The 12,891-nt window shown below is 32.7% G+C and overlaps 1 protein-coding gene and 1 long non-coding RNA gene across 2 annotated transcripts; one reads left to right on the top strand and one right to left on the bottom strand.

Moving 5' to 3' along the window:
• Positions 1-1,483: 1,483 nt before the first annotated feature.
• LOC114718936 (glucose-6-phosphate/phosphate translocator 1, chloroplastic-like) lies at positions 1,484-5,597 on the bottom strand. Its single transcript, XM_028904375.1, has 5 exons — positions 4,950-5,597; positions 4,369-4,594; positions 3,745-3,967; positions 2,865-3,078; positions 1,484-1,869 (listed from the first exon to the last, which is right to left on the bottom strand). Exons 1-5 carry the CDS (start codon positions 5,448-5,450, stop codon positions 1,858-1,860), a joined length of 1,176 nt encoding a protein of 391 aa, XP_028760208.1. The 5' UTR covers positions 5,451-5,597; the 3' UTR covers positions 1,484-1,857.
• A 4,363-nt stretch (positions 5,598-9,960) lies between these two features.
• LOC114718937 (uncharacterized) lies at positions 9,961-11,199 on the top strand. The gene is made up of 3 exons (XR_003737869.1): positions 9,961-10,042; positions 10,168-10,227; positions 11,132-11,199. It is a non-coding gene; the product is annotated as an uncharacterized LOC114718937 (long non-coding RNA).
• Positions 11,200-12,891: the final 1,692 nt, after the last annotated feature.

Genomic DNA, 12,891 nt, shown 5'->3' with positions numbered 1-12,891 from the left:
AAGATTTTTTTAATTGGATGTCTTAATTTTATAAAATCTTTTTTTAATTCTCTAATTTTAATATGTTTATTTTCAAATGTTGTTGTGGATAACTTATTCCTAGTTTCTATTCATTCTTCCTAGAATTGAAAAGAAATCTTATCCACAGAGATATTTTGTTTTTTCATGGGGGCTTCATCATAACCTTAAAAGCATTATCCACATCCATCTTCTTCTGCAAATTACAAAAGCTTAAAATGCATCCCAACAGCTTATGTTCATTCAGACGCTCCATTTCTATTAGCTCTTCAATGAAGATGGAAGCTCCTGCAACTTCATCATCCTAACTTGCAATTTGCAGATTCCCAGTGTCATCATATTTTCCTTGAAACCGGTTCCCCTCTCTCTCTCTCTCTCTCTCTCTCTCTCTCTACACACACGCAAACAGTCATGTTCACATATATGTTCATTCTTTGGATCAATAATGGTGGCCACTTCATTACGAAGCATCTTCTTTTCTTGGGGGGATACATGAAAGCCAAAGTAAAATTGTTTCTATTAGCGTGCACTTGATTATGTTTCCCTTATTCCTTTCATGCTAGAAGTTATGTTACCTATTAGAAAACTATTAGCAAACTAATTAAGCTTGAGATGATAAATTTAACAAAAAGGAAGGAAAAGGAATAGAAATGTTGGTTTATTCATTGTGTTTATTGTAAATTAAATAAATATTATTTTTTCAACCTATCCTCTTCCATTCAGACAAATCTTAAAAGGGGAAAAGTGAATTTAGATATAATTAAAATTAAAAACATATATTAATTTTTTTGACCTTATTTTCTCTGCACATGGTTTTCTAAACGCAGGTTTAATTTTCTTTTTATTTTTTTAAAAAGGGTATCACTCTTATTTATAAAGTTAAAAGACGATATTTTAAATAGAGTGCATATCCATTTTCATCCAATGGTAATAAATAAATTTCCCATGATAACATCAAGAACATTTAAGTTATAACTCTAAAGAGTATGAATGACCGTTAAAATAACATAAATGACAACTTATTAGCTGTCATGTTTCCTCTCTAAAACTGGTCTTTCCGGTGCATTTTCTTGCTAAGAGATGTATTGAGACTTGAAATAATTCAAGCCTAAAAACACCAATACCTAACAATCTAGCCCTTGAAGGTCATAATAGCTATAATGCATAGATGTGAAACCTTCAAAAAGTAGGAAGATCCTGTTTAGTGTCTCTATCTCTAGCATACACTTAAGACTGACCCAAACCACAAATAAGAGGACCATATTGCTATGAAACCTTTGATCACTGAAGGGTCACTTTCTTCTTGAACATGTTCACATGGGAAGCATTCAATATTGCCTCAAAAGGCCAAAATTTCTGCTATGCAATGCACATAATAAAATCTCAAGTTGCATTACAAATATGGTTGATCGTAATAATTATAATTATAAAAGTAGTAATAATATAATCTATGGATCAGAACAAGTGCATCAACACAAGAAATAGTTCTTAAAATTATTATTAAACCTTTCTCATATAATAAACAAATGTTTCGAGATTATCATCGGAGGCTCGGACTGTGAAACCAGAACATTTGTTTTTTCTTATTTTCTAAACTTCTAGGAAGTCTGAAACAGACCAGACTAAAACCACTAACTAATAATGTATAATGATACAGTTTCCTCAGCAGAATTATTGCTTAATATTAGTATGTACAAGTGCCCACGCAGCCAGATCATCCTAATCAAAAATAAAAACCCAGCAGTCACATATCTCTTGTAATTAGCTTCCTTGTCCTTGGCTGAGATGATAAGGGCATAAGGTTGTACCAGGTTTTACCTTCTGTTCAATTCCTCCACACTATTGTTTTGCCTTGGAAAAAAAAAAGAAAAGACAGAATGAGAAATCAGAATCATTTTCCTCTGCAAAGATGACAGAATGAGAATAATTATTTTTAATCAAAATAGTCCTTCGATTGTAATAAAATTATGACCTCGTATCATCTAAATTTCCCCCTTAAATTTCTTGTCAATTTTGGGGGAGATGCATACAGTGAGTGGGACCCATTGGAATGGTAGGTCTTGCACACTGTTCTATGATATCTGACCACAAGGGGGTGAGAATTGAGAGGACCTGAACTTTATAATTTATTAGGGAACTTGATAACAAACACCTAAATTGCACCCCAAGTCTATATTTAATATTTCACTTCTCAAACTCTCACATGGCTTTATTTTCCAAGGTCCCGCAAAATATTTACAACAGTGACAGCCAAGTGCTTCCTTGCCGTGAAGGTATGAACCAACGCATATTCTCAAGTCACTTATTTAAAGTGGTCTATTTCCAACTAACTCAAGTTAAAATTGACTTGAAATTGGAACACAACACAATGGATTGAAGTAATTACAGTTAGGTGGCAATTCGGAGTCCAACTGCTACAAACCAAACATTGGCTCACCTAAACCAAGCATGAGGCCACCTTACGGGTAGTTATGATATTGTGCAACACAGAGAAACCTAACTCTGCAATATGAGCCTCAGACTTTTACCTTTCATAAACTTGATAAATTAAAATTCTTCCGCCTCTGCCCTTTTCTAAGAGTGAAAAAGTTTAGGACTTAAAAAGGCGTTTGAACTCTTTAACAAATAACAGTGCCCCCTATCAAAAGTCTTTATTGATGTTTCACCCACAATCAGACAATGAACAACCTATTTCCCCTTCTGTTTGATGAACGGATTACCAATATTGATGATTAGTGCTTTCTTTTACTAGTACATAATACAGCCAAAAGGAAAAACAATTGGTTATAAAGAAATAAGACGCATCATCATATGAAAACTAAATGAAATACTTGACTAGAAAATACCTGTGAATACAAGAAGGTTCCAAGGATGGCGATAGCAGCTCCAAAAGCATTGACGGGTTGAACTGGCGTGTGGAAGATGATGATTGAAGAGACTATAACCGATATACGTTTCATGGTGTTGCCAATGCTAAACGTCAAAGGGGAGATCTCGTCCAGAGACATGTATGAGACCTGGTTGTACAGATGATAGAACACACTTTGAGCAGCCATCCACCTATTGTGTTCAATTAACAGCCACATATTTCAGTTGTAAAATAGAAAAGTGCAAAAGCTTTCAGAACCAAATAATAACTAGCAACAAAGATGCATGATCCGAAAAGACGGGAAAGCTCAGGTCTTTATAATTCGACAAAACTCACGAGCAAAAATAAGAGATAATGTGGTTGAAATAAGGCGTATTAACAAAATCTCTTACATGCTACTCAAGATGAAATTTTCGAAGGTTTATTCTTGTAATTCCATTTACAGATATACAGAAAACAAAGTACTAAATCACAAGGCCAAATGTTTCTTTACAGACAAGTTATGAGGGCTGTGAAGACAACAAGAAGGGATAAACAAGGAGTGTAGAAACTTTTAGCACTCATGCGTGTCACTTCATTATAGGCGTTCATCAAGAAAAATTCAAACATCTCTAGAAAAAAAATCCAAAAAAATCCAGCTTCGTTGACCATGAAAGTCAAGGAAAAACTAGAAATTTTCAAGTTTCAATCAGAGAAGAGATTAGGCAGCATCAAATACTTGTATCTCCTCAGAATGACAAACAATATATTTACATAATCTTATTAGTGATGTAGATATAGATATGCACAAAGACTAAGAAACACATGACCATGGTAAAAATAAAAAAGGGAGCATCAAAGCCAGCAGTTATAATTACCATATGAATTGGGGTCCAATTTGCGAGAGGGCTGTTTGCCATCCGGCTGCCCACATCTGTGGTCCCTCCACAGCAAATGCAAATGGCACGAGAATCAAGAGAGACAACATTGACAAACAAGCGTAGTAGTTCATTCCACTGACAGACTTTCCCTTCATGCCCCTCTTCGAAAAGATATTGCGAAACACAAATGCCAAATTCGATATCATAGCACCCATGAAACCTGCAGAAAATTGTTGAAAGATAAAATGTCAGGGCAGAAAGAACTGGTTAAACCAAAGGTGAACAAAAAGATCCATTACGATGTCACAAGGAGCTTCCCTCAATAACAAAATCACCCAAGAAAGTCACATCAAAGGACCCCTGTATTTAATGGTTTAAACGTCAAGCAGGTATATAGGCTTCAAAATCCCAGTAAAGGCCAGTTAGCTAAAGCAAATGAAGACACCAGAGACTTACATAGCATAACTAATTAGACAGAAAAGTATATTTCTCGGTTTAATTCAAAGATCAATTTAGTTTTTCTCATACTATCTCTATATTCAAATTGTTCTCAAAAGTGACATAAAAAAGAAACAGAATACAATAACCAAAATATTCTGCAAAGGAAAATTACTTTATTACCAGTCATATTGAAATTTAGCTCAGTCACAGCAGCAAGAGCGCATCCACCAATAATTGGAATCAAGGACAGATAGACCGGCACCGGGAAGGTCTCCCCCAAAAGAAGCCTTGAAACCAACACACTAAACGCTGGCTCACCACTCTTGATGATGTGGGTGAATGAAACTGCAACTTTTGACATGCTAACGGTTGCTGCTACATGTCCTATTGTATGTGCAACAGCAACCTATTTTGAAGGAGACAAAAACATTAGGATCATTATTCATTAGAAAAACAAATCAATTCATGAAAAGAAACAAGAACTACTGAAGATCTTGTCAAGCCTGAAAGTTAGCAACAAATAGAGAAAGGGAGGCTATAGTAAGTTCCTCTTTCAATTTGATCAACTTTTTTTTTTAATTTAAATATATGACTAAACTCCCCAGTTCAGCTGCATGGTTTAATTGGAGTAAATTTTCATTTTATACCTGTGGTTTCAACCAATATCCAGAGAAAAGCATGACATATTATCAAACAAAACATTGTTTGCTTTATATCCAGACAATTTTTCTCAGGAAACAAACAAAAACCCAGTCACTTACAGGAAACAAGGTCTTCCAGAACTCAATATCAGTCTTAGGGGCCTCAGCTATCTTTGTGGCCCAAGAGATCAACATCATAAGAGACCCACATGCAAGTGAGAGAGTGGAAGTAAGCCAAGGGTAGGGATATGCATTGAGGACCTTCTTGTTATAAATATTGAAAACCACATTCAGAGCCCACCATGTTGCAAAGTATATCCCAATTTTCACCTTCTGAGCTGCCTCTGATGGTGTGCTTGTTTCAATGTCTGATCGCTCTGCCTCGTACGCTTTACATGTGATCAAACTCTGTTGTTTTTGGGATTTCGCAGGAGCAAATTTCCCAGTAGAGGAAAGGTACAAAGGTTTTTGCACAGAAACAAGAGATTTCAGGAGCTTTGCCTTGGGAAGAGAAGGTGAAAACGAAGACATCTGAACTGGGTTTGAATGTTTTCCCTGGAAAATACCTTCAGAGGAAGAACTTCTGATCGCCAGAGCAGATTGTTTCACAGAGCAAATCATTGTGCACAAAAATTTGAAAAACAACAGCTTTGAACCAAAACCTCAATGAGTTGCTTAAATGTGATCAGAAGCGCCAAATACAAATCAAATCAGTAATCTCATATCAAGGGCTACGGAATGATGTTTGAACTCAAAGACTTGACCTTGATGACTCTTATATGGGGAAATATCACTAATCTGGCTCTTTGACCTAACGCCTCCTAGGATCATGAACGGTTATATAAATAGAACTACCGGGAAAAAAATGTTAATTAGGAAAATTGTTCAACGATCATCGCTATGCAATATGAGCAAATCTGTTAAGTTATAATTAATTTGTTTAATGATTGGCCAAAAAAATTAATTTGTTTAATGGAAAGATCATTTTAGCTAAAATCAAATCAAAAGGATTTATCTTTTATAACAAATTATTAACAGATTGAGGGTGTGTTTGGCTTGGAAAGAAGAGAGATTTTAATAGAGAGAAAAAGAAGAAAAGGAAAGGAAATGATTTTAACATTATCTTGTTTGGATTGATAAGATGAGAGAAAAGCGATGCATTTTTATATTATCTTGTTTGATTTAAGAGGGAAAGAGGAAAAAAAATATTTTTATTTAGACAACTTTACCCTTATTTCATTTAAGTTGTTTTTTTTTTTGGAAACTTTAGATATTTTTATTGAATATTTTTTGGGTATATGAAATAGTATTCAGAAATAAATATATGACAAAATTTAAATTCAAAAAATCTAGGCACAAACATCCGTATTATATAATATATATTAGAAGGGTAATGTGAGGATATTAAGAAATATCATGAACATATATTGGTTAAAATAAAATCAAAATATTACATTTTCTCTCCTCCAACTCCCCCAATTTTGGAAGAGAAGGTTAGGAGGAGAGATGAGGGAAAATTTCAGACAAATTTTTCTCCTTTTCTAAAAATTTTAACAACCCAAGCAAGAGGAGAATCCCTCCTGTTTCCTCTCCTCCCCCCCTTTCTTTCGTATCAAACAAGCCCATTCAAATCATGGTCGCATGCCAATGATAAGAACCCATAATTTTGAGGTGATATCTTTAATTTTTTTTTTTTGACTGAAGGAAATAAATATATATATATATATACACACACATCTCGCTTTCCTACAACAAAAAGTTACAACGGCTATAGTTTAATGATGCAAATTATGGGAGTAGGCGAGTAGCGAAAGAAAATTTTACAAACATTAAGGAACAAGACGCAGCCCCCGACGCACATAGCTAACTTAGGCCCTGTTTGGATAGCAGGCCAAACCATGATTTAGAAAAAAAAAAAACAACCCAAACAAGTATAAATTATCCGAAACCATGGTTTGGGTCAAAACCATAGTTTTGGAACCCAAAACCATGGTTTCGGGAGAAGTGAATCCATTCTGCTTTTAGCTCAAATTGAAGAGTATGATTGTGCTTATTAGAGTAAATCTCAACAATAATATGACTTTAACACCCCTTAATTAATTTTTTATAAACATATTTAATCTTATATCTTATAAATAACTATACACATATTAATTATATTATCTTATGTATTATTAATTATGTTGGTAAAAAATATATTATTAACAATTTTATTCCTTCAAATTAAAATATATCATACAATCCATGTTTTATGTAATTATCATATTAAATTATACTTTTTTTAATAATTTGTACATATAAAAAGTACTTCTGATAACAACTATCCAAACACTCTCACTTCTCAGAATCACTTTTTCACAATATCTATTCTTCACAAAATCTATTTTTTCCAGAATCTATTCTCCAGAAGCTATTCTCTAAACCATGATTTGGTTTTATCCAAACACACCCTTAATCTAAATGTTTTTCAGTTTAAAAAAAATGAAAAAAGTAATTAAAATCTTTAACATAAAAACGACGCCAACCCAGCCCAAAGGTGCATGAGATCGGGCTTCGGGCTACTGACTAGCCCAGTCCAACCAATGGTGTCCGGCGAAGCTGGTCTCTCTCGGCGGCCATCGGCTGTGTCTGTGCCGTACCATGCTGGTTGCGCGCCTCCCATGCTCTTCCACTGACAGCTGCAATCTGGATACTGTCACCCCTCGACCATGAGTCCGGATTCCACACGAAGCAACCAAGCCACACCGTTGTTGCGATCTATCTTTAGCCGTTATCGGAATCAAAGACACCATCGTTCATTGGAGTAGTTTTTGCAATCAAGCTTTGTTCTTCTTGCGCCATTCCGGTGGAGATCTCTCTGATCCCTGATGATGGATTGCTACTGAATGCCAAGAGGCAAGATGTGTTTTGAAACAGTGCCATTTTGTTGCTTTGTATAGCGCGTACTCCACATGGGATCTTGACACCAGCTCGGACTGGCATGTGGCCGCCCACCCCTCTGAGCCATCAGAATCAGCAACAACAGTAATTATCTAACTCCTTATTGAACTGAAATCCTATTTAGATTTCAGCCAGGTATTGATCTCTGGAAGAGAAATAAAAAATGGTTCATGCATTATAAGTCTCTGGATGAAGACAAATGCTACTCAGCTAAATTGTCAGTAAGATGCCTCAGATCCATAAGTTTCTCGGGGATACTTTCTGACCATTGCTCTGTTCTAAAGCATACTATAATACTTAAAATGTATAACATGTATGCCACATTAACTCGATGAAATTTTAAAGCTGTTCTCTATGGAAAACATGGAATTAAGCTATTTAGTGTATGATTTCTATAATTAAAAAAAATTTCTAGAGTAATAAGCTCTAAAGTACTAAATGCTGCTATAATTCCAAAAGTCTAAATTAGTATTTGTTCTCCTTTCTCTGGCTTTGAGCTATGTTTTCATTCCATTACAATTCTCAAACAACCCATTTGAGATTAGCTGTGATTGGTAGTTCATAGGCTTGAAAAATGAAGTTCAAGATTCGAGATTGAGTACTAATAGTAACTCTCCACTTGGCCCATGGCATGGCTGTGTTATGGGTTTGATATTTCTGATTGACATCTTTTACGCATACGTTTTGCTTAAGATTAATATCATAGAGGGTTTTGGGTGCTGTGAAGAGTAGGTTCTTGTTTGCACAGTACCTTTTTAAGCAATTCAGTTGGATGTGGCACTGAAAATATATGCATGAAAGAATACCAAAATCCACATCAAATTTGGGAAAAAAGAAAGAACCAGAGAGAGACATTTTCACCTGCATCATCCTTCTGAGGCTTCCAGTCATAGGCATTTTCTTTAATCAAACATAGCTCAGTTCCAAGATAAGACTTTTCCTAGACTTGATCATTCTATGCTATAAAATACTACAGACTGCTATGAATCTAGAATCCGAGATTATCAATGGCTCTTTAAGAAATTAATGTCTTTATTTAGTTATGATTTCTATAATAAAGAAAAAACACTTCTGAATGTAACAAGAAGAAAAAACACTTCTGAATGTAACAAGCTATAAAATACTGAATGCTGCAATAATTCCAAAGTCTTTGTCTTTTTATATTTCTTTTACTTCTCATATATTTTGATCTCTAAAACTAAGCAAAATGAATAAAAGTTATTGTGGCTAGCATTTGCTAGCTGGTGCTGTGAAGAGTAGGCTCTTGTTTGCACATTACTTTTTTAAACAAATTGGATATAAATCTGAAAATGTATGCATGAAAGAATACCAAAATCCACATCTAATTTGGGGAAAAAAAGAAGAAGAGAAAAATACAAGATTTATTGAATATTTGAATCCCGTTATCTGTTTTGAGGCCCCACCCACATCATTTTCACCTGCATTACCCTTCTAAAGCTTCCGGTGATAGACATTTTCTTTAATCAAACATAGCTGAGTTCCAACATAAGACTTTTCCTGGACTTGATCATTCTATGTTATAAAATACTGCAGACTGCTATGAATCCAGAATCCCAGATTATGTGTGGCTCTTTAAGAAATTAATGTTTTATTTTCCTTTCTCTGGTTTGTGTTGAGCTATGGTTTTGTTTCATACAAATTGCCAAGCAACTTGTTTTAGGGATATATATAATTGCTGGTTAATTGGCCTGGAAAATGAGATTCAGGATTCAATCAAGCTGTGCTGATCGTTTTGTTTGAAACAATGACTTACATCACAGATGCATCTTTCTTTTTGATATGTTAAGGCCAAACAATACTTTGGGCTTCAATAATAAAGAAGGCAATATTTTCGCTTTTCCTTCCTGTTAAAGGAAAAGAATCCATAGGATAAACCCAAATGAAAGCAACATATGCAATACAACAAAGCAAAAGCACAATGAAAATGCATGGAATAACTTTGAAATCAACATTAAGAAATGAACATAGCTTACTTCAGTAACTTTGGAATCGGTGCCTCCATCCCTGAAGGGCTCAAGTAAAGAACAAATTCTTACAAGTCTTTATTTATCAACAAGTTTAGACTTTCTTCTTATATATTCATTCCAATTCATCTCTCGTTTGTTCTTGCTTGTGTTGATGAGCTATTTGTTGCCTCCTTCAAATTTCCAAAAACCATATATACGTGCCATCAGTGTCAACCATTTTCTTCAGCCTTCCTTCACCGTTTGAATTCTCGAAATATCATCAAGGTTGTCTGTATTATATTGGAGGTAAATATTAGTTAATTGGGAGATTCTTTCGTTTTATTAATATTTATTAAAGAAAAACATTTTATAGTGCACATAAATTTTGTTTTTTCTCAAGGCCTCTTAGTTTGCACTTTTGTTTCCTTCAGTTTAGTTTCAGAAGAAGATCAAATCATTATCCTTCTGCCGATCATCGATTCATATTAAAGGTAAATAACAGAATATAATTAAGTTGTTTATTTTACGTCCATAAATTACATTTCCTTTCCCAAAGGAACTTTTGATGTAATTTTTTTGGGGCAGTATATGGTTCAGGGAAAAAAAAAGATGTTTGAGCATTCTTTGACTATTGATACGATAATGAAAAAATGAGTAATCTGAATTGTGTAATCATCATTTAGAGTTATTTATTCTACTCTTATGTTATGTTCCAGGTTAAAAAAATAAATACGGATAAGTCTTGAAAAAAATGCCCTAGATTAATTAATATAATTACATGTTTACAATCCATGTTTGATGTTGTAGTATGAGTAAATGGATGGAGGAGGTAGCTATGTTAGTAACTGCATATTTGATGAGAAAAATTATTTAATATCATATACAGTAAATGCTATTTAACTTATAAATGACACAACCCAACTTATAAACATGTGAGTTTGACTTGTAAACAACGGAGGTCAATTGTTTTTGGGGGGGGGGGGGAAGGCATGTCAACTTATAAATATAAAATTTTTGGGACATATCTATATTTAATTTTCTTATCTAAGGCCTATGAACAATTTTCCCGACTTTTATTTTTTTTTAACCAAAGATATTTCATTAAACAAGAAACGAATAGCACCAATTCAGAAAAAACAACAAACTGGATAGGGAAAGAGTACAAAAGACAAAAGTATAGTGATAATCAATTAGCCAACTCCCATTCGAGCAACAACACTATTATGAACATTCTTGACGTTAATCCCAAATAATTTACAAGTTTTTCTTTCTTTCTTTTGAATTTCACAATAATTTAGAATAATCAATATTCCTAGTAAATGAACTCTTTAAAATTTAAGTTCCGTAATATCATAGTCTTAATTAACTAAATCATTGTTTGTTTCCTTAATTAAGGTTGGCATGGCGCAATTTGATTCCAAGGTCATTTTGGTGAACCTTTTCTTTTCCTATCTAATTTGATTGCAGAGTTTGAGGTAATTAACTTAGTATGTATTTTATATTTTTTGTTTATTTCATTTTAGTTATTTGAAAAGCCTTATGATAATACAAATTTCATATACATAAATATACAAGGATTTTTTCCACTTAAATGACTTCTATAATTATGTAAATAATACTTAGTTACAATACTTTAGGGGTCTTACTACTCCTTCTTTTAGGGAAATCAGACGAAATACTCTCTATTTTGTTGAAAAAAAATTATCCATTTTATCATATTATTTTTAAGGAATAGTTATTAATTTATATTGTTGTCTATAATTCTTCTAGTTCCTGCTTTTCTTGTGCTCTCATAATTAATTAGTTTCAGTTGTCATCTTTCTGCATTGGCTTTGGGCTCAAAAGATATCACATTTATTTACAGATAATTATTATAATATCATTTCTTTGTTTTACATATCTTTAACTTATAGTATTTTTTTATAGCACGGGAATATTAGAAGTAATACATTATTAATCTCAATATCATCATTTAGGGGAAAAAATGTACAACAGCAGAATGGATATTATATCTATAATATAAGCATTTCCCCCCTCCCATCAAAATATTGAGAATTTCTCTTTATGTCACATAAATATCAATCACTGCAAAATATGAATTACATAGAAAAAATAAATGAAAACACTTTTTTTGTATGTAAAACTAGGAATCATAAGATTTCTTTTTTTTTTTTTTAAATTTTTTCTGGTGTGCAATATACTGAGCTTTTAAGACCCAAGTTACACTATATATAAATTCAAGTAAAGAATAATTTCCTTTTCTTTTCTATTTTAATTTTGTTTATTTATTTAAAGCCTCATTATATTGTTTACACTATTGTTTCTTTCATTCTCTTTTTCAGAAGCAGTTGTAATTATCAACTCTCTGCTTTGCTTGCCATTAGTTCTTGTTCTGCCTCAAAAAAAAAAAAACGGGAAGAAAAAAACATGATCAGAAGTTCATATTACAGGTAAATAACAGAATATAATTTTTTTTTAATTTTACGTGACCATAAAGTAGAAAAAAAGGTTCTTTGTCTTATATATTTGTTACATCATTAAGTTAAATTTTTAACACAAATATACCATTTTATCTTTTATTTTTTGTTGGGCAGATTTTTATTTTCTTAATAAGTGTATATGTTAAACAGGAGAAAGTATATATGAAACAGGAGAAAAGTTGTTAAAATTTAAGATAGATTTAATAAAGTTTGGGGTTTTTCTCTATTCTAATGAAATATGCTTTAAGCAACTTATAGTGTGTGTATTGCTAGAGTGGTTTATGCTTTCCTTAAATTCTTAAAATCCACTTTCAATCATGTTCTGGCTGCCTTCCCTTGCCACTCATCAGATATTGAAAATTTTACAGGTAAATATTAATTTTAATCAAAATATTATTAGAAAATTAAAAATGAAATGTTGAATGTTATTTTGTATTTTTATGTATGACATTGAATTTATATCAATTTAAATTTTGTACTGAATATGATGGAATGCCTATTTTCGGAAATATATACTTATGAAAAAAGTCAGATTATTTCAAGTTATGTTTTTCATTATATTGAATTTATGTTATTGAACAAACAAATAGTTATTAAAAGGTTAGTTTTGTTTTACATCATGATTATATGAAAATAAAATTTAAAAATAGAATAACACTTAATTTGGACAGTGGT

Source organism: Neltuma alba, unplaced genomic scaffold (genome assembly GCF_004799145.2).
Source record: "Neltuma alba isolate B1F8T4 unplaced genomic scaffold, ASM479914v2 tig00011881_pilon, whole genome shotgun sequence".
In the NCBI taxonomy this organism is placed as follows: domain Eukaryota; kingdom Viridiplantae; phylum Streptophyta; class Magnoliopsida; order Fabales; family Fabaceae; genus Neltuma; species Neltuma alba.
Note: the sequence above shows the minus strand (reverse complement) of the source record. Positions and strands in the feature narration are given on the sequence as shown.